This window comes from Amblyomma maculatum, chromosome 3 (assembly GCF_055883805.1).
Source record: "Amblyomma maculatum isolate TAMU_Amacu chromosome 3, ASM5588380v1, whole genome shotgun sequence".
NCBI classification, from domain to species: domain Eukaryota; kingdom Metazoa; phylum Arthropoda; class Arachnida; order Ixodida; family Ixodidae; genus Amblyomma; species Amblyomma maculatum.
The window spans coordinates 28,280,608-28,305,975 of record NC_139346.1 but is presented as its reverse complement, the minus strand read 5'-3'; the positions used below and the strand labels follow the sequence as shown (position 1 = coordinate 28,305,975).

Sequence of the window (25,368 nt, the reverse complement as noted above, 5' to 3'; positions counted from 1 at the left end):
TTTTTCGTCTGCTCAAGATCATTCATGTATACAGTAAAACCTCATTAATACGAACTCGCATATCTTTAAAAAACATTTAAGTCGAAAGGTTTCCACGCCGCGCCTTCACCTCCCATAGATGCTATGTATTAGCTCGCGTTTTTCTCGAAGCATTTTTCGGCCGTAATGCGGATATCTCGAAATTTTGACTGAAAGAACCGAAGGCAAAGGTCATCACCGAAAGGTGATAGAGGCTCCGAGCGAGCGCTTTGTTCTTATACTAAGTGCCGAACGTGGTCACGTTCGAAGAGCGAATACAAAATTCTCGCGGACACAGGCATTTTTCGCCTTGAGAGCAGTCAAGTGAGCGCCGCTCGCGCGCAGGGGCTGATTTGTCTTATTGGGCAGTCGGTTCATCCAGTTCAGCGTGGTCTGGTCAGCTGCCCTTCGCACGTGAATAGCAGCAAGAGCGATTTAGTGATTGTGTGGTTCTGTTTCGTCAGGCTAAGTGCATGAAGCTTTGATTGATTTTTGTTGTATATGTGGTGTCCGCAACGCTTGCTCCACAACAAAGTTGAATGCAGCGGCGGTGACCAACAGCTTATGTGATGCGTTCAACAGCTCGAGGACGCTTTTGTCGGGCCGAATGCCAACGCGAAGCAGCAGTTCTGTCTTCCAAAATAATAAAATTCAGTTTTTCCTGAAAATTCTTTTGCGTCTATAACAAAAGCTCCCCTTGTGCAGTGGAGCATCGACGGGCGCGGCAAGCCGAAGGCCGCCAAAGCATTTTTGCTCGCCGCTGTAGCACTCAGGTTCTGAGTTTTTAGAAAATTTTGTGTCTCACCCTGAAGCAGCTCGCGAGACAGCCAATCGCAGAAGGCTTTGAGCTACTCAATTTCCGTCCTGGCCTTTTTTTTTTTTTTTTTGCGAGCGAAGTTTGTTTTCCTAGTCCGGTTTGCGTGAACAACCTGCAGACGCTCACTTTGTCTAATCCGTGCATATATGGGCGCATCGAGACGATTCAGTAACAGCTAGTAAAGGAAAATAAAAAGGCTAGTGTGGCTAGATAGTGTTCATTTTCGAAAGGAGCAGGAGAAAGCCACTGCTTGCAATGCAAGTATGCATCACTGTGTAGCAGCACACCGCTGCACTGCGACCTTTTTTTTTTTTTTTTTTTTTTAAATCAGTGTTATGGTATTTCAAGCTGTGTTAGAAACGGGATATAGCGTAACTGTACTCCCCTTTATTGAACGACCATGGGGCAGCAACAAAGCAACGCTAAAAACATGCCTCTGTCGCAGTCCCATAGCTCTGTGCGGTGTGATCCTGTGTTAGAAACGGGGTATAGCGTAACTGTACTCCCCTTTACTGAGCAACGACAGGGCGGTAACAAAGAAACGCTGAAAACGTGCCTCTGTAGCAGAGTCCCGTAGCTCTGTGCGGTGTGCACCAGCGGCAACGACAGGCGTTGGCGCCGGTGTCGCGCGACGAATCGCCAGGGGTTGTTGCCAGAAATATTCGGCAATTTGCTTAACTTAAAACTCCGCTTATCTCGAAATTTTTCCCAGATTTTACAACTTAGAGTTAACTAGGGTTTACTTAAAAGTAAAGACCTAAAAGTCTACCACTGTTATTCTCACACAGACTCGGAAGTACAGCCAAATCTGGATATATCGAACCCGGATAATTTGAATTTTGGTCATATCGAACTCCTGGAATATTCCCTTGAAAAACCCATGTAAAAGTATAGGAAAGTAGCGTCATATATAGAACTCCAATTCCACTGGTCGTTTGATATATCGAACTCCGCATCACACATTGAAAGGTGCGCCTTCTGCAAAAATGATCTCATCACCCTCTGCCGATTTCCGCGTGACGTTTTCAAGCCACGTGCGGAAAGAATGAGAGAGAACCGGTTTGGCGACGGCCGGTCTAGAACAGCGTCGTGCCCTTTCTCCAAAGGCGCGCACATCTGCGGTGATCGTTTGCCACGTGGCAGCACGTGACGTTTGCAAGCCATGTATGTGCATGAGGGAACAAGAAGGAACCGGTTTGGCAATGGCCGGTATGAAGCAGACACAGCCAATGCAGCATGGCGTTGGGGAGAGGGGAAACGACGCGACAGAGCAAAGCGCAAGGGTGTGCCCATTCTTTCCTTCCTCCATAGGTGTGCGGGAGCATGGAGGAGAGAAAAATTCTACCTACTAGCTTTCTCTCTACCCTTTCTCCCTCTTTTTCAGTCTTCGTTCGCATGCACTACGCATGCGCCGCCAAGCCAGCTCAGCACGTGGCAGACAGAACATCGGGCGCTTTCTCCAGTGTGCATTTTGAACTCTCTGTGGGTGGCGGGTGATGTGCGTCATCGTCGAAAGCACACATCGAAATAAACGAAAAGCATGCGGTCAGCTGCGATCATGACGCCAGCTTTTAGCATCATTCGCTTCAAGTGGCATTGCTGCTATCATGCGTTCCAATGATTTTGTGGCAGCGGACGCCGCCCGCCCCAAACTCAGCGTGATAAATCAAACCAGGCTTGCGTAATTAAGCCATCATGGGCACTCTGCCAAGTTTGCTCCCCACCACCGCAGGAGGTAACGCCAAAAATATAGTCAAAAGATAAACACGCCGTGACCTTATCGCTGCGCAGCACCTCGGCGCACTGCCAATAAATGACCTGTGGTCTGTGATGGCATGAAATGGAGGAACGCGCCACCGACTAACACTTTTCTTTTTCAATTTTCGGTGGCAAAAGTGGATTGCGGGTTCATTATTCGAGTGGGTTGATTATGCGACAATTTTCATGATTGCAAGCGGCATCTTAAGCCGATTTCTGTATATCGCACTATCAATATATCGAACTATTTCGCGATCCCCTTCAAGTTTGATATATCTGGGTTCAACTGTGTTCTACGAAGAGCTGGCTGTAAAACTGCAATGAAACCTTATAACACGGTTTGCGCTAAAAGCTACTGAAGCATCAAACAGCAAAAAATGGTTTAATGTCCCAAATCAATTCAGGATATGAGGGACACTAATGCAGAGGGCTCCAGATAATTCTGGCCACGTGGCGTCTTTAACATGCATTGACCTCGCATAGTATAGAGGCGCCCAGCGTTTTGCCTCTAATGAGATGTGGCCACCGTGACTGGGATAGAACTGACTGGCAAGGCCTGTGAAGCTCAACACTGGTACATAACAAATGGAGGGCACCTTGGTGGCACTTGTGCCCCAATTCTCCAGCTGCTAGCATGCTAAGTGAAGAATAATTTGCTCACTTAGGTATTCACAGTACACTGAAACACACATCTGAAGCTGGGCCTCACCTCACTCGAGAACTCCTTGTCGCACTGGTCGCAGGCATAGAAGCGGATCTCTGGGTGAGAGGAAAGGTGGCCCTGGATGTCCTCCAGGGCAGCCCCGGTGTAGGCACAGTAGTTGCACTTGAAATGCGGCTGCTGGCTGGGTGCCTGCAGCAGAACAAGATTGTCACACCAGTCATAGTCCTCCTAACACTACCCCGACTGTGCCTTCACCACAGTTTGTAGTCATTGTTTCGAAGCACTGCAGCATATTTTGAGGTGTCTTTGGAAACCGAGATCATTCTTTTTTGTCCTGGTGGTTCCTGCTTACAATCTTAAAAAAGCTAGCATGCGCACATACATTTTTTAGGGACAAATCTGCTAAGATGAGCTTCTGATCAGACTAACAAATTTTCTGGTTCCTCTGAGTTCATGGACTCCATATTAGCAAAAACCTTAGAAGGCAGAACATGACAACATCTCATATGTTTAATGAGACACATGAAAACACTGCACAAAGGATTTGCTTCTGGTAACCATGATATGAAACCCACAATGGCACTTACAGGAAAGTTATTTAGGCGTGCATGTCAACAGCTTCTAAATGCTTTCTTATCAAGCCATCTGTGAGAGGGAACGACATAACCAAGGTGTCTTTGTGCCCCACAAAGACAAGGTACAAACAGTGCAAAGACCCTACACCTGGAGAAGGAAAGAAGGAAAGAGTGCTGCACATCACTGCTGATGTAGCAATGAGCAACTTCATCACCCACTGTAAAGTTGCAAGCAGTTCAGTTTCACGGGGCAGCCATTGGCAGTCTCAGGTTGTTTTTTTCAGTGCTGAGTTCACCGCTGTGGTAAGCAAGATGAAACACATTGAGGACCTGTAGTCAACTTTAACCGAGCAGGGCAAACATGCTGACAAGTACAAAAGCCAGTGTTTACCAGCAAAGTGTGGGCCTTTAGTAGGCAATTCGTACTGAAAAGAAACCACATAGTAAACACACACACAAGAGAGGGCACAGAAAGTGATACCACTTTTTTTGTATACATCCTCTCTTATCCGTGTTTTCAGTGTGCTTTACATTCACAAGTGTTATTTGACACATACTGATTCCTGAACAGAACTGATCGAAAGGACTCACAGCTTCATGCTGTGCACCCGTGGATGTTGGTGCAGGAGTCGTGACCATGTAGTGACCTGAAAAAGAATGAAAGTATTTTATGAAAATCCTGAACAGCACCACATGTAAATACACCACACCTCCAGAGGTCAGCTCCGTTTGAAAGCGCTCGCCTTTCTGTAGTAGGCACAGCAACCCACAGTTCAGGCGTGGCGAGTAAACTGACTACATCTCCAATTCACAACTGTGTGTACCCCTCCCCCATGTGGAACACTGCGATGACAGTTTCAAGGTCAAGAGAAAACAATGCCCACCCTATCGAGTTCAGTTCAAATTTACACTCACTACATGGTTGAAGTCAAGAAAATGGTCGCACATGCTTTTTGACCAGCTGGCCAGATGGCGATGCTCACTGTCACTCACTGTGATGGGCGTCCTGGAAGTGCCGATCAAGGTTCTTCTGGAACATGAACCCTCGGCGACACATGGTGCATTGCAGCGGATACGCCTTGGTGTGCTTGCGCACCACGTGGTGGTCCCGCTTCAAGGCGTGCTCAAACACCTTGCCACACAGGGGACATGCATACTCGGCCGTTGGAGCAGTTTCCATCACCGTCTCTGGAAATGCAGAGAGTCCAGATGAAGTAACAGCCATCAATGGCTTGTGGGACACATCGTGTTATGAGCTCTATTACGACAGCTATTAATTCATTTACCAATGCCGTACAGTTAACACTCCAGGACAACAGATGGGCTAATATATAGCAATACTGATTATACAAAAGAATATCGCTTTAATGAAGAACCACAGCACCATGAGGTTTGCTATGCCATGTTTTATCGCCACAATATCCGTAGTAGCGATTAAAACAGCTACCATCAGCCAGCTTAAAAAGAAATAAAATGAGCAAGATTCTGGCAAAAAAGCAAGACTATATGGCAGATTGCACATCTTGCTTGCTTTGCTTTGCTTTGCATGACACCTTTTTTCAAAATAGGTCACATAAAAAAAAAAAAAGAAAGCATTCACAACTGAGGACAAGATGAGTGCTCATCCCACTATGTTCTCACACATGAATGTTTTTTATCTGCAACCACTGTCACGAACAAACCTGCCCAAACAGGTATCTGCCTTGAGATCAATCAACTGCACCCACTGGTAGGAAGAGAGAGGAGAGCCCTCCGACTCTGTACTTCCTTCCATGCTCCATCATCTAGGTCACTTCTAGCAATCGTGGTGCGGTGTTAGTGACTGTGGCAAGAGTTGCATGCCCCATGTGTAAATTACCTTTGCGCCTTAACTGGCGCTAGCCTTCAAGCGCATTTCCCTCTCTCTTTCTCTCCCCCTATGTACCACCCCAGACTTTTCGGCCACAAAGCAGTACATTGTAAAGAGGTACATTGCACCTGTTTTTGTTCATTTTTAAAGATGGTGTAAGAAAAGCTGAGGACGCAGCTGAGCCGCGCGTTTGCTTCGCATCGCAATGGATGAAGCTGGGCCATCCGGCACTGCGGCGCAGGTTCGGCGTGCTTGACGTGCTAAGCACAACGGTTAAGTAGTGATACGCACCTACTTCGCATTTGATTAACTATGCAAATTGGCCGTTATATTTTTTTCTTTTGCGAGAGTCACTCTTGCTTGTCGTGCTTGGCGGAAGCCATAGCGGCTGCAGACGTTAAGAAGCGGCAGGCTTTATTTTTTTAAGCAAAATGCTTCACTAGGCTAGTCAACTCCGAGTCTCGCGTGTGCTCCGTCGTTAGAAAAAGCCACAGCTGCGCATGCACAAACCACGTGATGTCACAGGAGAAGAAGAAGAGGAATGATGCACGGCGCTAGGTTTTCAAGCAGTCGGCGTGGCACCGTGACACTTATGTCGGAAAAAAGAAGAAGAAGAATGAGAGGAGACGAGGCGTTGGGTGCTGCTGTTCAGGCCGAAGCCACTGCTGCACAGTGGATTGAAAACAAGAGGAGGTGGCGGGCGGAGGAGAGTGAAGAACAGCGTGCCGAGCGGTTGGGAAAGAGACGTATAAGTGACGCAGCAAGACGGGCGCGTTTTACTGCTGAGAAGAACACTGGATTGACGACGAGGTTAACCATTTAAGGAAAGTGGACATTGACATTCGGGTGAGTGAGCTTAGCTATGCTACTCGTGAGTTTCAGCCTCGCTTCCCAGACAATCCATTTGAAAGTGCGTGTAGTAGGCCAACTATGCCAAGGAACCACAAGCTAAGCCATGGCATCGCCGAACCTTCTCATTTCTGATATCCAGGCTTAACCAAGCTAAGCCATCACCAACATACTTTTTTTTTTGTGGGAGTCGTCCATTCTTACATCTATGAATCAACGATAGCACACGGTCAGCTGCGATCATGACACTGACTTTTAGCATTGTCCGCTTCGAACGACATTTGCAGCTATCACGCTTCCAATGATTTTGTGGCAGTGGACTAAGCCCACCCCAAGCATGGCGTGATAAATCGAACCAAGCTTGTGCAATCAAGCCATCACCGGCACTCTGCCAAGTTCGCTCCCTGCCACCGCAGGATCTATCAAAAGTATAGTCAAAAGATACACACCATGACGTTATCACTGCGTAGCATCTTCGCGTGCTGCCAATAAATGAGCTGTGGATGCAAGGGCCGAAACGAAGGGACATGTCTCCGAACGCTTTTTTTTTTTTTTTTTTCAAATTCTCAGGGGAAAAAGTGGAGGGTGGGTTCATTATGCAAGTGGGTTGGTTACGCGACAAATACAGTATCATTTTCCATGACTGCAAGTGGTGTCTGAAGCCGATTTTTGTATATCGAATTATTGATATCTCGAGCTATTTCGTGATCCCCTTCGAGTTCGATATATTCGGGTTCGACTGTAGTGACGTGTGAACATGTAATACGCGGTCCGTGGACAGACAGTGCAATTAGAAAAGGCCGATTCACAGACAGACCGTCGGTCCGTCTGTGAATCGGCCTTTTCTAATCGCACTTTCCACCATACTTGGTGCGCGTGAGCTTAGAAAGGCTTTTGCCTTAATTGAATTCCTGTCAAATATTTAAAATACTTTTTCTTTGTGGAAATGTAAAAAAAATAGGGCACCTTGTGGACGCGATAGCACGGCTCAAGTGTCCACCCTATTTTAAAGCAAAGTGCATGTTCGCGAAGAAAGATCTGCAAGGGGAGCCAGAGAACAAACGCCATTACTTAGAACAAAGGCAACGCAAAAAAAAAAAAAAAAAAAAAGGGAAGACTGCAGAAGAGGACAGGAGAAGAGGAGGAAAAGAGCAAGGGTGTTGTGTCTGTGGTTGTCCTTTTGTGTGCTGTCTTCTTCAAAGTATGAAAAACCCCCAGCACCACGTTTTATTACAGGAGCCATTAACGCTGTAGAGCTTAAGTATGAAACTCAAAGGTGGAGCTATTTTACACAGCCACCGTCCACAGCAGCGGCAGCGTCTCGGTGAAATGAGCAGCATACCGTATCTCATAAAATATAAATTTATTTTGAAAACTGAAAGCTGCAAAAGTATGTGACATATACAAAAGTGCTTCATTCAGTTTTAAAAGTGGAAATTATGTACAAAATGTAAATGCACTGTCTGTAAATGTGGACAATCGGTATAAATGTAAATATATATTACTGATTATTTGAGCATGTTAAAGCTTTAATTTTGTGCCAGTTCAGTTAACGATGCTATTTTTCACAGGCGCCGTTATTTCGAAAAATTTAGCGCATGGCATTATGACAGCGTTTGGAGTAATAAGCTTTTTTTTTTCCTGTACTTTAAATGAGCATAAAGAACATAATATTGCAGTTTCTGAAGAAACACTGCGGCATTCAATTCGTCTTGCTGGATTAATTCACAAAACTATGAGATGATTGGCAGCATACTTAGGGTAAAACTTTTTGAACCGCATATGAACAAGACCCACCTTTACTTTGTCTGTCCTCACACACAGCCAATCGTCCTGCACTATATCAAATTAGACAAGAAGATAACCGCTCCAGAATTCTTTTTATTGCGAAAGCAATACTGCTCGCAGTTTGAGCCTTCAGCGTGGAACGGCGGTGATCACCATTGACCTTTGACCTTTAGAAGACCCCCCTAGACAACCCCAAGCTGGCAGGAGCTGCCAATTTGGGTCTCTCGTTTCACATGGGACGGTTATGCCAGAATCAGCCTGCCATGACCCTGGCATTCACGTTACCCCTATAGGCCATTAAGGCACGCTCATATGGGTTGGTAAAGCGGGGCTTTATATGTGGGCTGAGGAAGAAGAAAAAGAGAAGAAGAATGCTCGGTCACCCAAAGCTAATGCTTTCGCTCGATATTCGGTTCAGCAGAGCTGAACCCTTGTCATTTTTTTCACAAGTTGATGTTCTGACTGTTGAGGGATGGTGAAGGTGGTGAAAACATTTATTATTATATTTACTGAGAGGTGCACACAGTAGGTGAGATGCCTAGACAGGCACTCCATTGGCGTTTGCCCGCAGCCCAGGCGCGCTGCGTTAAGGCCTTTTGGTCCTTGAGGGTGCAGCAGCCGGACAGGGTCGCCTCCCAGTTCTCTCGGGTGGGGTTGGGGATAGGGGGCAAGGATGGGTTTTTCAGGCAGGCCCACACCATGTGATAGGTGTCAGACACTTCACTACAGTGCAAGCACAGCCCGTCAAATTGTGGGTCAAAATGTTTAAGAATAGCCAGGCAAAACATTGTATTGGTGAGCAGTCGCAGGAGCACCCGCTCTTCAGCCTTCCCCAGCCCTTTGCACGGGGTGGGAAGAGTTTGATGAGTGGATCTGTAATATTCACATATTTCTTTAAATTTATAAGCTGGGCTGAAATCACAATCCTGGTCGGCGTCGGGTCCCATGGAAAGTATCCGGAGAGAGAGCGCGCGGGCGAAGGCGTCGGCTGTCTCATTCCCTTGGGGACTGTGGTGACCTGGAGCCCAAATGAGAGATTGGTACGCGGAACCCGAATCTAGACTACAATTTTAGTAGATACGGTAAGCTAGGGGAGCAGTCCACCCTTGCTGAACGTTCCGACAAGCCCCTCGTAAGTTGGTTATTATGTATTTGGAGGAGGAGTCCGAGGCTGCGAGGGCGATGGCAACCTCTTCTGCGTGGATTGGTTACTGGGCCTTGAACGTAAGGCCGTCTACTGTTATGCCCTTGTGGATGACCGCGGCTGTGTAGCACCCCCTAGGTTTCGGGCTGGAGACGTCCACGTAGAAAACTCCTGGTTTGCTACCATAACGGCAGTCCAAGGCTTCCGCCCGCGCTAGGCGCTGACCATTATGGTCTTCTTTATACATGTTGGCAGTCCAAGGCTTCCGCCCGCGCTAGGCGCTGACCATTATGGTCTTCTTTATACATGTTGGCGGGGAGAGGCCGCACGTGGAGGGTGCGTCTCCATTTCCCGGGAATGCGACATATCTCCTCTGTGAGTTGGGTGTGTTGGATGGGAAGTCGGGCAAGAAGGCGGCGGCCCGACTCTGTCTTTGTCAGACACGTGTACTGATTGGTGAGGTGTGCCTCCCGAAGCTCCTTGAAAGTATTCACCACACCCAGTGCCATGAGATGGCTCGTAGAGGTGAAGACCGAGAGGTCCAATGCTCGTTTCATGATTTTACGGAGGATAACTTAGAGAGTATCCTCCTCCTGTTTCCGCAGGTGGAGGTAGGGAGTCCAATACAAGATTCGACTGGTCATGAATGCGTTCACCAGCCGCAAGGCGTCCTTGCATCGTAATTCACCGCGCTTGTTAGAAACCCGGCGGACCATGCGGCTCATCTGGTCGGCCACCTACCGGAGCTTGCCGAGTATTGTGTCGCATCTTCACTGGTTGCGTATAAAGAGTTGTGTATAAACATTTGTACACCCTTAGCCTCTTCAAGGTAGTATGCATAATCCAGACATTCAATGCATTATCTGCACAGGCTATATGAGAATGTAGCTTCTCACATGAACAGGGCAATGAAAGTTCCACTGCAGAAGCTCTCAAGAAAAATGTGAGTCAGCTTTGAGTGACGCAAGTGAAGCTGACAGAATATGGCTTTTTCCTGAAACAGAGGCAACAAGTTACTGCCTGAATAAAATCCTTGAATCTTTGCCTCATATTTTTTTTCACTCGCCCTGTCATGACAGTGACGTTTGCTTGGCACTTGAATATTGCTATAAGCATGCTTCACTGTAGCTACAGTATCCAGCTGCAAGCACTGAAGGGATAAGACAATCTAGCACAACTGGTACCTTCAAAGGTCAATGACAACCTTTGGGCATTAGCTTTTGCTCACGAATTAAACAACCCGTAAAGAATTTACACGAGGCTTGAGGCAGAAATCTCTTGCTTTCAAGTCTAGAAAAGCAGAAACTCATGCAAATTACACAGACTAGAACTTTCTTTTTTTTTTCAGAGAACATTACACACCTTAATGCAGGAAACTTTTTAATGTGACATGTGTGACCTCTTACCACATGAAAGCCTGGGAAAGGATGAGTGAGACATAACAAGGTGCTATGAAAATTCCCTTTTATCCTGTATTCAAGCCCATTCTGTCAAGCCTAAGGACTGCAATAGAAAGGCCAGCAAATATTAATGATTGCATTTACTTCATGCGGTATTAATGATTGCATTTACTTCACACACCGCATGCCCACCTTTTAGCACTGTTGCCAAAAAAAAAAGGCCCAGTCATTATAACTATGGCAAAAAAATGGGGGCCTGCGGCTATGTGGTCATCCTATATGAGCCCTGGCACACCCCTATATTGTTCTACCCTGACACAATGAACTTTCTTTAGCGTGGTGGGCCCAGCTCTTACCCTCAAGATTGCCCTTGTCTGCAGCCGCTGTTCCAGACTCAGGGGCGATAGCAACCACGGTTGGCATTCTGGCGTTTCCGTCACCTTCCTCCGCATCCTTAAGTGCTGCCATGGGCTCATCCGAGAAAAGGGTCGGAGCAGGCATGGCGGGCACCACAGTTGCCACAAAGGGCGTCGCCGATGCCACTGTCTGCAAAGGCACAATGAGGAAAGAAGTGGAACAGAAGGATGTTACAGCAGCCATACAGCGGGCAACCTGTATGCAAATTTTCCATGGAGCTCCTCACGATAAAATGTGACCAACTGCCAACAATGCTTAACATCGAAGAAATATGATAGAACCTCAACGAGTTACCCCTCCTTCATGTGAGTTTTCCGTTTTAACACTCAAAACTGTGGGTGGTAAAAATGTCCCATAGAGTAGCACATTTTTTTTCTGGTCAGCTTGTTTCTGGATAATGCTGTCACCCGGCCGACAAACAGGCGGACAGTGGAAGGGTTTTAAACAAAACTTTCACTCAAAAAAAACTGAGCAACTCTGTGGTGATGATAGTAATGAGCGTGCACACCGCCGCGACGGTTGAGTGGTTAAGGCGTTCGACGACTGTGCCCAAGGATGCGGGATTGAACCCCGGCCACGGTGGGCACTTTTCGATGGAGGTGAACACCAGAGCGCCTATGTACTGTGCAATGTCGGTGCACGTTAAAAAACCTCAGGCGGTCAAAATTTCCGGACCCCTTTACAGCGGCATCTTTCACAGCCTGAGTCGCTTTCAGACGTTAAACCTCATAAACCAAACCAATCTGTAATGAGTGTGCTTGGCAATTGTTCAGGAACAGCATCTCCACTGGTCTCCGCCATGCTCAATTTAAAACTGAAAGAACAACTTTCAAGGTAAACTGTGGTGATTATCTGTTATGCAGAGGTGGCATCAAGGCAGAGGACCTGTCTCATGTGCAAAAGAACCATGGTTCACATCCCAATGCACTTCTCCCCCAGATAAAAAAATAAATAAAATCACGTCAAAGGAATTGCATAACCAGGCCTGATCCCGGTCTTTACAGCTGGTGAATGCACACAGCCACCAGAAAAAGATTTGGCCACCCTGGTGCAGTAAATGGCCATGTGCCTCCTTGCATGACAAAAGACAGGGACATAACAAAAGCAGAAGTGCAGTCAGCCACTAGGTTCCCAAGAAAGGCTCCTTGAAACACCTTTTATGATTCCCTTGAGTGCACCTGACTCTATGCCTCATTCACGACCATTCTTTGCACACCTCATTTTGGAACTAATTTCACTGGCTGTTTAAATTTTGCAGTCAATGGTTACAAGACAAAAGATCTCACTAAATCTGTCATGGTGCACTTACGGAGACATCAGCAGTCTATTATCAGGGAAGCTAGCTGCAGGGCACTGGTGGAAAAACACAACAGCACGGCTCGTGAAACGGACACAAAAGATATCCCTCCCGTCCTCCCATGCACACCTGAACACTAAGCACTGGGTGTGCAATACCACTCCAAACGCAGTGTTCAAGATGATGCGACTTATCCCCCAGAGCTTCAATTTTCGCTGGATTGGAAAACTCGGGATGTGCCCAAACTGTGTCGCAAACTGAAGGCATGAAAACAAAACCGAGCTGCGTAACTCGGGTGGATTCAGTTGAGCTGCTTGAGGGCTGTGCTGAACACACCAACTGGATTCAAGGTTGCTTTTCTCGCAAGCTTCCTTTTGTCTGCAGTAGCCAAATATACGCAGTTTCCAGATTGCTATTATGTTATAAACTACGAAGGATGACAGCTGCAATCAATAAACAACCGCAGCAATGCAAGACACAGCTTTGCCCATTCTGCTTTTTACTTTTTTACATTTTTACTTTCCAAGAATTTATTTTTAGCGACCCCCTTGCTCACTCACCCACAAGCAAAAGCAAAATCCGTGTCCCGTAGAGTAATGAGCGAAAACTCCATTGTGTCACGATTTATTTTTGCAACGCTTTTGCAGTTGCTGACTTCGCCTACTTCAAAAACTTATCTGTGTAGGCTTGCTCAAAGCAGGTGCCACTCTGGTGTCCTTTCACCATCAGCAGACTTTCTAAAGTTTTCTCGGAAACAGATGAGCGAAACTCCGTTCGAGTTTTGTTGACAGAGCTGAATATTCTCTCACATTCAGCGTTACTGTAGGGAATGGAGAGTATGCCCAGAATAACCATTGAGATTCTGCGGAACCTGGGCGATCCGCCGACATCTCAAATGCTTCCCAATTGCGAACACTGCATGTCGCACCTTGGCTCATTCAGTATGTCTGCTGGAATCTGGTAAGCTTGTATGTTGGCAAACTCCACTTCGAGTGCATCAATTGTTTCTTCTCTTGTTTGCCCACTCTGCTGGGGCAGAATAGCAGGAAACGCCATAATGAAATGAAGTACACTGCTGAATGAAGCAGTTTCTAGAGCCTGCACTTGGGCAACTTCAGCCATCTTCAGGCTGACATCTTCCAGCGGGAACTTGTGACGAATATAATCACATGCTGCAGTGGAGTAGAGACGTTCAGCCGAGAAGAACTGCTCTTTCTCATTTGAGGTCAGCGTCTCAACTACAGAGGAGGTTGTCATGCCAATGACGATGTCTTTATCATCTTTTTGATTCTCTACAGCTCGATAGGCAACTTCAGGCAATGAATGGCATTCCTTGAGAACACCTGGCCGCACAAATCGAGTCAAGAGATCCTCGAGAAGGCGGTTCAAGAGGCCCCTGAGCACATGAATCTGAGGAGCCTGTGACTGAAGTAGGCAGTTTGTCTTCTCAAAAAGAGGTATAACATTTGGAGAAAAAGACAGCATTTCCTGCTTAGCTCCGATGACAAAAACGGAAATAGGCGCTCTTCACAGGTCACGTGGCTAGCTTCTGCAGATGCCTTGCATTGAAGTTTTAGTTTCTTTGCTTGTAGGGCAGAATGAACTCCTTTTCTTTTTAGTGAAGGTCCATCACAGTCGGTGCTTTTTTTTCTAACACCTTCAGCAGCCTTGTGAAGGTGTGCAGCAGTATTTGAGGCCGGCGCAGGGTTCTTGGCGATTTGTAGAAGTCTTGGGAATCTGGTAAGACTCCAAAAACAAGCTCTGCTTATTGCACTGTTTTGCTTCATTCAAGAAAAAACTAAGTAGTGGTTTCCACTGGTCCAGCAGCCTCTTCAAACACTTCCCCAAAGACAGCCAACGTGTCGGTGAATGCCTCAGCCTCTTCCTGACGGCAACCTTTGAAAGTCTTTCAGTCGACCTTTCTGCTTTGAGCTTTTCTCTAAGTAAAAAAAAATGTCAACCAAGGCCTCATCAACCTTTACAGGAAGACATGCAGCTCCTTTTTGGGCGGCCAAGTTGATGAGGTGGCATGGGCAACCAACCCCGATCAAAGCTGATTGGGCCTCCCTCAATACAGTCGAAACGCTGTTTTTTTTGCCAATCATGACATGGGCATTTGTCTGAAGGCAATGCCAACAGGTTTTCAAGAGGCAAACTTCGGGACTTCATTTCGTCCAGAATCCGGTTTCCAATTTTCTGGCTCGTTGCTTCCCTTTGGATTGTACCAAGGCAAAGGAGGCGGCTTTCAACTCTACTGGTCGCTTTAACGAAGTATGTCACAACAATAGGGTAAAGCTGCGTATCCCTATTGTTACTTCCGTCCACAGCAATCGAAAATACCTGCTTTTTTAGGGCATCCAGCAAAGGAGTCTCTGCGTTCGCGGCCATTTCACGAACAATTGCCGTCGTCTTCGTCCATCCACAGGCGTAGCGTTTGGCTTCCTCGCACTTGAGGAACATTTTCCGGAAAAGTGGTCCAGCGTGATCACTGACACTGAGCGGTATGTTGTGTTCAACTAAAAATGCCGTGAAATGGCATTCTGCACGAATCACACCGAGGTCGCTGTCAAACAAAACTTGTCAGGCTCGGCTGGCTGTCCGCGGCTCGCACGTATCCTTGGTGCTTTTTCGAAGCGATGTGGATCTTTATGTCGGACTTGCCACCATGTGAAATGTTAACATCACAGGCACACGTGGTGCAAAATCCGAACTTTTCTCCTTTCTTAGACGGCACGAAGCATGGAAATTCTGCCGCATACGGCTTCAAAAATACTTGGAAGTACTGTCGCGGCTTTGAGCCCGCCATTGCGAAACTGCTACTACTAAAACTTCAGAGTCACACTGAGCCCATTCTAAGATTGTTAAGAGGGGCATTGTGAACCTTTGTTTCAAAAATGCCCACCCCTCTTAAAACTTTTTTCCTTATTTATGGGTGGATCTGACTGAAACTTGCACCATTAATGTACTTTTGCATGCTGATTTCAAATATCTGATTAGTTTTCTTGTAGATGAAATAGCTTTCAAAATAATCCCTAATTCATGTTCTTCGTTTGGAGGTGAGTTAATTACTAAACACTTTATGGCATGAGGAGAATAGCCCTGCCAGAGTGATCTAGAAGGATCATAGAGTGCCGCTAGTCATGAATTAACGTGGTAGAAGAATTTGAACCAAAGTTACAATAAGTCAAACTTTTATGAATAAAAGCCCAGGTTGGTACCTAAGATTGATAATTAATTCGGTAAATGTTGCCGCATAATAACTGTACATATTTTTGTCCTACGGCACTGTCGAAGGTTTTCTCTTTCTAACAAGACAAGAATGAGAGCTATAGCACAAATAGACTAAGAGATATCTCTCCTCCAAAATTGCAGCACCCTCAAAATTGCAGTTTTGAGAAAACGAGGAAAAACACTTCACAGCATGTAGGTGTAAATTATGTCAATGATTGATATGTCAACAAGATCAGAAACAGGTGGAAAGTGATCTGAAGCGAAAATTAATGGCCTATGCCAATTTGAGCCAAAGTTACGCAATAGGAAACGCTTGAAAGGAAAATTCCATTTGGGTACCGAAGACAACATAACCTTCTCAGCAAATTTTCTTTTGTCGTCACTGCATTTACCTTGGTTTCATGAGACTCGCAGGATTCCCTTTCTAGAAAAAAAATTTTTAAAGCAATAGCAAGAACAGGACCAAAGATATTGATCTTTAAAAAATGCAACACTACCAAAATTGGGGGATTGTCGGAAGCACTCAAGCCTCACGGCATTTAATCAGGAAGGGCAACCCCAAAGACCTCATGCTATTAAAATGCACCAGGAGCATAGTCGGGGTGCATGCTGTCGCGGTGTTTTCTTTTTTCTGTTTTAGCAACGCCAAGCGAAGCCGCCCGCTTCTTTGCAGAACGTACGCTACGGTGCAAGTCCTTTTCTTCAGCTCTCCTGGACCCAGTTGCTGTCACATTTGTACTGCATTCTTGCAGAATTGCTGCTGCTGTATGCTTGCAGCCGGCATTGAAGCGCAGAACAGCTTCTGCTGTGGCTGCTTCCACAGCAAACAGTGATGAGTGCCGCTCTTTGTGGATCAAGGTCCAGATGACCGAGTGGAAGCTTTCGTTCGAGTTCTGGGTCTTCCCCCGAATGCACCTCTGCAGCAGGCTCTTCTCTGATAAACGACTATAAACAGGCAAAAGAGCATCAGCCACATCTCTTGGCAGACTGTAATTGTGCTTTGGTGCAGGCTCCTCTTTTGCCTTTGCAGCGTTGTGGCGGCACCATGACTTCTCACCGGTAGGACACAAACTGTGTTTGGGGCAGTCATCAGTAGATGTGATGTGGTAATATGTCGCCATCACAGCTCGCTGCATGGCATCCACATCACCTACATTTGATCGAAGCGCTCGGCCATAATATATTGCCAGCTTGTCAACTAGATCAGCTGTCAGCCTTCCTCTGCCACCAAGACTTTGCTTCCCTGCACCCTTGTGTCTCTGCAAGAGGTTGCGCAAAGCTGCTCCCATACGCTTGTGCACGTGATTTATGCAGTCCTCTTTGACTATTTCAATGTAGCCATAGATTGCAGCATCTTTAAGAGCACTGAACGTGCGACTGTCCCCATCGCATAGCATGGTTGTGTAGCGCATGTTGTGGCGCTGCAGAGATCTTTCAAACAGAATTTTGCCAGCCTCTACTTCCATTTGACCAGCCTTGGAGTTGGTGTTTTTTTGGCACTGGTGGCGTGATTTCCAAAGTTCGTAGCCGTCAGTGTTTGGCTTGGGACCAATTTCGCAGCCCAGACAAAAGTTTGACAACACCACATAATCAAGCACGTAACCAGTGAAGAGTTCCACCACGGCACCGACGCCTATATGTGATGAGTGTCCGCGCGTCATCCATGTGCCGTCGTAGCACACGGCAATGTTCCCCCTATGCCCAAAACACAAGTCATCGTAGACCTTCGCCACTGCCTGCGCGGCTTGTGCCATAGCGGTCGTGGCGGCTCGGGTAGCAGCGGGTTGCAGTGTGTTCTTCAGATGCCGTTGAAACGTCTTGTTGTGCATCCCGCGCCGCGACAACCCCATCGCCGAAAAGATATCGTTCATTGCTGTCTGGCCGTTACCGGTCGACAGCATTGCTCGACTAGCCAGAATATTCAGCTCAAAAGGATTGCACCTTTTCTCGCCGTCAACCCTCCGCGAGTTCCACTCGGCCGCAATCTCACCGCAGTTGTCGCACAGCACGATCAGTTTTACGGCGAGGCCATAGCTCCGGTCGCTGGTAATTAAACGCACGCATCCACGACACGTTTTGCACCGCACGGCATCCAGAAGGATATTCACAATGCTGAGGTCAATTACCGCATAGGAGGCTGTTCCGTCCGCATCTGACTCTGCGGACGCACCACTTGCATCGGCGAACAGCGCGGTCTTTCGTGCCGTCGCCGGCGTCGATACCAGTCTATCAAGCGTAGCCTGCTCACGGGCACTCACTTGAGTTATGTCACTGTTAGTGACAGGCGCGGTATCAATACGTACACGACTGCAGTCGGCACGAAGAACGGCGCCGTTGTCCAGCGGAATCGGAGAAGCGTCGCCGCCCGCAACGTGATCGTCACACAATCCCGCAGCACTGGCACTTGCTTCTTGCACAGTATGCAACGAAGTCGCATTCTTAACGCGTTTCTTTGGTTGCTTTCGCCCGAACTTGTGCAAAGAGCGGTACTTCTTCGCGCCTGGCATGACTCTCGCGTTACACTAGCGTGGTCGGCAGAAAGACAAAATGGCGTCACTGGGAGTCCGCATTTCAGGGCTAGCTTGCCGGAACCAACCAAACGACGCCATTTTAATCACGTGCCTTAACCGGCCAATAGTAGCGCGCGCTGCATGCTATCTTTTTGTTTGTTTTTTATGGGGAAGGCGGAGCGCACAGGGTTGCTTTCCGAAAGAAAAAATAAGCCGAAAGCGCGCGCTTTCGAACGAGACCAAAATCGCCGCGGTGGAGCGCGTAGTTCTCATGCGCCGGGCGATCGAAATTGGGTGTCGTTTGTCCACAATTTAAAGGGCAGTGGGTGTGGTACTGCATTTTTTAATCGCTATAACTTCATAAATACGCGGGGTATAAGGATGAAAATTTGCGTGCAGATGCGGAATGGTGCGAGGAATACGAAAAAGAAAAAATTGAAAATCCGATTTTCAGGCCGATTTTCGGTGCCAAAGAGCCGTGTCCCCCCTTAATGAAGTCCTGTGTACACTCTATGGGCCGGAGCATCGATGAGCAAACTCAGCGGCTGATCAATGCTGGCTACCCTGAGCATTTGCTGACCTCAGTAGCAGGCTCCCTCTTGCAGAAGCTTAAAAGGGGTCAAGTGAGAGCTACTCCGGAGCATCAACACAAGGTTGCTGTGGTGCCTTACCTCCATACTATTTCCCACAGGCTCAAACGGATTGGGCAAAAGGCAGGCGTCCGTGTTGTGTTCTCGGCGCCTGATAAGCTTTCCAAGCTTTGCCGCAGAGTCAATGCCCTGGCTGTGCGAAAGCCAGCCTGTCCTGTTAGGCACCAGGCACCTTTCGTTCCCTGCCAAGTTTGTGTCGTCTATAAGATTGCCCTGAGCTGTGGCAAGGCCTACGTGGGGCAAACCGGGCGTTGCCTAAACGAACGACTTATGGAACACTCAAACAGTGTTTACAATACTACGAAAAGAAACCTAGGTGTTCACTGCCTAAAGTGTCCTTCTCAGCCCTGTGAGCCATCCCTTCATAATTGCACTGTCATTGCGAGAAATGCACATCAGTTCACACGCGAAAATATTGAAGCCGCTCACATTCTAAAGCTAGGTCAAAATTGTGTTAGCACACCCTCAATAGCCCTGACTAAACGCGAGTTAGAATATCTGAAGCAGACGCACAGTAGTTTTAATGTTTCGATTCCGGGTACACTCCTCAGCCTCTAGCGGCCTGGCCTTGGTTGTTTTAGGTATTCTGTTTTTAATGCCCTTTTGGTCTTGTAATGCTCTTAATTGTCCTTTTGATTCTTTTATCGCTCTTAATGCCCCTTTTGTGTTTTTTATCGCTCTTAATGCCCCTATTGGCTTTTATCGCTCTTAATGTCCCTTTTGGCCTTTTTTCGATTTTAGTTTATGTATCTTCGGATCGTGCCATCTTTAACTGTTTTTACCTACATGCCTCCCCGTTTTTCGCTTCTTTATTTTTTATAGCCCTGCCGTTCTGCCTTGCTTTGACCTATATTGTTATCGTGCGCCTTTTAACTTTGCGTTCAGTGTTTTACACCACGTGCAAACTCAGCAGTTATCAATTCTTTCACGCCCACTTTTCGTACATATATATTGTGTCACTCTGTAATAAAAACCAGTTGAAATCAGCGCTGTGTTGTCGTTCTCTTCCTGTGTCTTTGTTTTGAAGTGTGCTAGTTTGATTTCCAAGATGAATTACCAACTAGCCCGTTCTTCCACCCTTGCAAAAATACCCTCTCGGCGGGGGAGGTATCGAGCATGGTATCGAGTTTTGGATATGGATTCGTGTTCCCCCGAGTAGACAATACAAGTCACTATGTTTGCAGCTGCTGATGATGATATCACAAATATGAGTTGCCCTCTCGTGGCCGCCAAAGGTACCATAATAGTGTTAACATGGCCTCCGAGATTACCCTTCCGCGCGTGTGGTGTTATCTCGGAGGCCATGATGTTAATAGATGTCCGCACTTTTTTTTTTCGGAAATAAAACATTTTCCGTAAAATTTCCCGCAAGACTCGTAAAATTGTAAGACTGGTCAAAATTCATACATTTAACGGAAAATTCGGAAGAGTTGGCAGGTATGAACTGGTGATGACCACCCGAAGCATACCGACAGCACTGATGGGTCGCCAGCGCGGTGCCACACGATGGCGGCGAGGCAGCCGACTGCATTGGCAGCCGAGGCAGTCAAAAGAATTGCTGCTCATGGTTTCTCGCGGCTCAATAAACGACGGCTCTTCAAAAGAGCCGCCGCTGACGGCTCCATGCAGCTCACTGAACAACGGCTCTCCAAAAGAACCGCTGCTCAGTGAGCCGTGGCTCACTCTCGCTCTTTTGAAAGGGCGGCTCAAAAGACAGCTGAAGGCGAGGGGATGGCTGCGACTCTTGTGAGGAACGGCTGGTTGGGCAGTTACTTTCTCGCATCGTTAATAGATAGCACTGAAGTTGCATCGAGCAGATGACCCTGAACTCCGATGAAACGGAACAAGAAAGAGCCTGCTCTCCAAAAGAATCGTTGGAACACTCGCTCGTTTGAAAGAGTTGCTCAGAAGATCCGGCTCACTCCTGAGCGACCCATCTCTATGTGCCACCACATCACGCTGGCTGTCAGTGGCTGTCAGTGGCTATTGGTGCACTGGTTCTATGCAAGACTTGCCATTACCCCATGCTGGCTCCAACTAGTAAGTGCCATTTGGATACACTGCAACATCTGGCTGTGATTTAAGTAGAATTTCATAATTTCCGAGTATTTAAGAGGTTCGAATACTTCCAACAGTAAAGGTGCGGTGCAAATCAAATGAAACAAAAAATACTACCTGGAAACGATTAGAAACTTTCTAATATTCGCACAACCCTAATTTTAAAGCAAGAAATATGCAGGGAACAGTATGCGCACGCATGTTACTGTACAAAACATGACCAGCCAGCCGTGAGCCATAGAGTGCGGGGAGTCACCTGGATGGCAGGCTCAGCTCTTGGCCCGGCACTCACCTGCTGGCCAGCCTGGCGAGTGTGCTTGCGTTGGTGCATGCGCAGACCTCGGAAGCTGGTGAAGGAGCGGTCACACTGGGTGCACGCATGTTCCCCACTCGGTGGCTGCCCCTCAAAGTGCAGCCGCTCGTGCACTTGCAGAGCGGAGGCCGAGGAAAAGGTGCGCGAGCAGGCACAGCACTGCAAGGTCGGGGGGCCCCTGCCCACTGTGGAACCCTCGGTGTCATTCGACTCGGTCTCATCGTCAACACCGCCGTGGCGCTGCTCTATGTGGCGTTCGAGCCAAGCCTGCACACCAGCGGTGAGAAGAGAAGGACATGTTGTACAACTTGGTTAGCATCAATGACCTCTTTAAGTGGACAGGACACTGACCAAAATATGCAACAGAATTACGATGGAAAAGAAAAGATGTTGCCTCGTAAAGTATAGGTCAAACACTATGGCCTCCAAAAAATGAAGATTAATAATTATAATTTGACACTGAAAATCTCATGAAAATACTAATTATCATTTTAGTAACCCAAATGACCACATCTCTGAAAATGTCCCTGCTTTCCGTAATAGCCCAACGTTCTCTGTTTTTTGAAGAGCACTCGCCTTGTTTTATTATATTTTGCACTCTCTCCGATGTGCCCATCTGCAAAAACCACCCTCCTTTCACATTGCCTATGATGTGCCTTTAGCATCTGTCATTAGATGGCACCACAGTGTGTTGAATTCCTTGGATTAAGTGGTAATCATAACCTACTGAAACTTCCGTCAGTGAGACATACATTCCTGTGCCATAACAGCATTGGGTGCAGAAACTAAAATGGGCGCTACTTTTTTTCAACGCACAATCGTCACTGGTTTTGCTACTCATGGTCTCAAGTATCAGAATACATAAAAATGGACACATGCACTGCTCGAAAAACTCTTCATAAAATTTTTCGCGAGCATTTCTGACAAAGCTGCTTTGGAACCGACCACTCGAGACAGGAAGCTTTTCACTGTGCCAAAAATAACTGGGCGTTTAAGCAGTGATCTGTTTCTAAAAGCTTGTAGCTTTTAGAAAACTGTTTCTAAAAGCTACAAAAAGGAAAAAGAAAATAAAACATAACAGGTACCATACAAATTGTTTGCACAGACAAACTACAATGACATGTCCTTTTTCCCTAAGAGATGTCTCAAGATAGGTTGCACAGTTGTCATTATGTTCCAAATACAGCCAAATCAACTGAGCACATTTCAAGCAATAAGTCTCAAACTCTAGTTATCAACCACAATTAATCCATTTCACATTATGCCTGACACACTGTGGTCCAAGCTCCCTTTGCAAGACCTTAAAAATACTATACTACTGCTACTACTACTCTCCACTTGTAAATAGACATCACATAATTCTTTCCGGTCTTGAAATCAAGCATTTGAATTTGGTAGTTCGCAACCTAGGTAGGACTGCAGAAAAAAGTAGCCAGTAAGTCATAAAAAGATGCCAAGTAAACAATAAATACACAGCAAAAACTATTATAAAGGCTGGTAGTAGTATTATGCAGTGGTCAGTAAGCACATGGTGGCACTGGTTACTATGCCCAATGAGTTAAACATGCTAACTGCTGTTCTGCCTGCTTCCAGTTCTGTAATATCATTGTCGTATGCCATGCCACCTTAAGGAATATACATTTCTAACTTTGAAAAGAACAACTACTATACAATCAACTGAAAACCAATCTGGAATCAATTAGTAGTAGAAATAAACTTGTTCACAGTTCTTCCTCTCTGAAAGTTCCAAACGCAACCAGAATGCAAAACCAACCACTAGAAAGACAGAGAAAACACATTATTTGCACCCGTCAGAGAGTATGGATGATCGAGTAAGATGCAGCTCCCCCTTTAACCGTCTATCTCCCCCTAGACGTCGGGCGGAATCAGTTGGCTTTTTCCTCTAGGGGGTTAGACACTCCTAGGTTGAGGATCATCTCGGTTGATGTGCACGCTGGTAAACCAAGGGCTTTTTTTGACACCTTTCCTGATGAGGATGTCTACCTAGTCTATCTCTGCTTTAGTTGTCTTCAAGTATGGCATAGCGTAGGTAATTCGGCTAACGACGAAAGAGTGGACAAGCCTAAGTAGGCTCACCTCCTTCATCCCTGCGTTTTTGTTTATCCTTTTGAGAAACCTGTAAGTTCGGTTGGTCGTCGCTTCTAGTTTGTTTATTGTTTCTGTGCTTCTTCCGTTTTGTTGTATCCACATACCCAGTATCCTGATCTTGTCCATCCTTGGGACCAGGATGTTGCTGACTAGGAGCTGGATATTAACCTGCTGCTTGCTCATGATTAGCATCTCTGATTTTTCCGGTGAGCATTTTAGCCCCATGGGTCTCAGACAGCTTTCCGTTTCCAAGATTGCCCTTTTTAGGGTGTCTTCTATCTGGACATCGCTCCCCCCTCTGCCGACCCAAAGGGTGAGGTCGTCAGCGTAGAGTGTGTGGCAGAGGCCCTCTATCTTTCTGAGTCATTCTGGCAGCCCGATCACTGCAATGTTAAAAAGGGTAGGGGACAGCCGATCCCTACGGTGTCCCTTTGCTGCCTAGCTTAATGCTATCTCTTGTTGTGCCCCCTATTTCTATATTCACAATCTGGTCCCTGAAGAAACTTTTGATATAGTTGTATAGCTTGCTTTCTACATTTAGACGATTGATGTGTAACAGGATCGCTTGGTGTTTGACGCTGTCAAATGCTTTGCTGACGTCCAGTCCCACTATGGCTCTCGAGTCGCTAGTCTTCCTTTCCAGTACTTGTTCTTTGATTTGTAGCATGACGTCGTTTGTATATAGTTGTCTGAATCCAAGCATGTTGTCTGGGTAGAGTTCCTTACTTTCCAAGTATCCGCTGAGCCGATTCTGTATGACATGCTCCATGAGCTTGCCAACACAGGAAGGTAACAATATTGGCCTAAGGTTCTATAGTTTGAGTTTCTTTCCTGGTTTAGGGATGAGGACTAGATTTGCTTTCTTCTACTCCCCGGGTATCTTGTTCCCAACACTTTTGAATGAATGCTGTTAGTTGCTGGAGGTAGTTGCCATCAAGGTTTCTTTGCATCATATTGCTGACCCCATCTGGGCCAGCCACGGTTTTTCCGTTGAGTTTGTTTAAGGAAGCTTGGACCTCTCTTATGGTGATCGGTTGGTCTAGCTCCTCGTTGTTTTCGCCACTATAGTCTGGGAATGTTTCGGTGTTTGTTTCCCCTATGTGCCTCTCTATTACCTGGTTGATCATATTCTCCTCCGATCCTTGGAAATTGTGTGTTAGTCTGTGCATTTTTCTCCTGGTCTCAGTTCTGGTGTTGTCTGGGTCCAGGAGGTGTCTCAGTAGTTTCCAGGTGGTGACGGAGCTTGGCTGCTTGTCTAGTCTATCGCAGGTGTCGTTCCAGTGTTGTCTATTTAGTGCTAAGGCATGGCTCTCAATTTCGTTGTTGAGAGCTGCTATTCTCCTTCTCAGGTTGCGGTTGCCCCTTTTTTGCGCGAGCTCTGTTTCTGCCTTTTTTCTTTTTCCACAGTTGTCTCACGTAGCTATCAACCCAGTTTTGTTCCTCATCTAATTCTATTTCCTCCTCAGCCTCTTTGCACGTCTGCTTGAGGTCATTGGTCCGTTCAGCTATGTCGGTGATCTCCCCGCAACCCCCTCTGTTGTTGCGGAAGGACTGCCAATTGATGGATTTGAGGGTTTTCTTCTCACGTTTGATTTTGACCCCGTTTTGGACAACAACCTCTATGATTCTGTGATCACTACCTAGGTTCTCTCTCGTTTTGTGTCATGTAGCCTCAACATCCGCTCCGATCATGGCCAGGTCGGGTGAGGTGTCGTGTGACACGCTGTTCCCCTCCCTGGTTGGCGCGAGTGGATCGTTAAGGAGTGTTAAATTGTACTATATCACGGCATCCCATAATTCCCTCTCCTTTACTTGGGAGTGGGTGTATCCCCATGCTTGGTGTGACGCATTAAAGTCCCTTACTATTACAAGATGCTGCTGCCCTTGTGTCAGTGCTCGCGCTTTGGCAAAAAGCTCCCTG

General features: G+C 46.7%; 1 protein-coding gene across 3 annotated transcripts in view; it reads right to left on the bottom strand.

The window, feature by feature from the left end:
* LOC146194406 (uncharacterized) overlaps positions 1-25,368 on the bottom strand; it is a 136,598-nt gene that overhangs the window by 10,841 nt on the left and 100,389 nt on the right. For all 3 annotated transcript variants that reach the window (XM_084597400.1, XM_084597399.1, XM_084597401.1), the window contains 5 exons: positions 21,318-21,605; positions 11,219-11,408; positions 4,826-5,020; positions 4,424-4,479; positions 3,303-3,446 (listed from right to left, as the gene is read on the bottom strand). In XM_084597400.1, the coding sequence (XP_084453526.1) occupies positions 3,303-3,446; positions 4,424-4,479; positions 4,826-5,020; positions 11,219-11,408; positions 21,318-21,605 (873 nt within the window). The remainder of the gene's footprint in view (positions 1-3,302; positions 3,447-4,423; positions 4,480-4,825; positions 5,021-11,218; positions 11,409-21,317; positions 21,606-25,368) is intronic.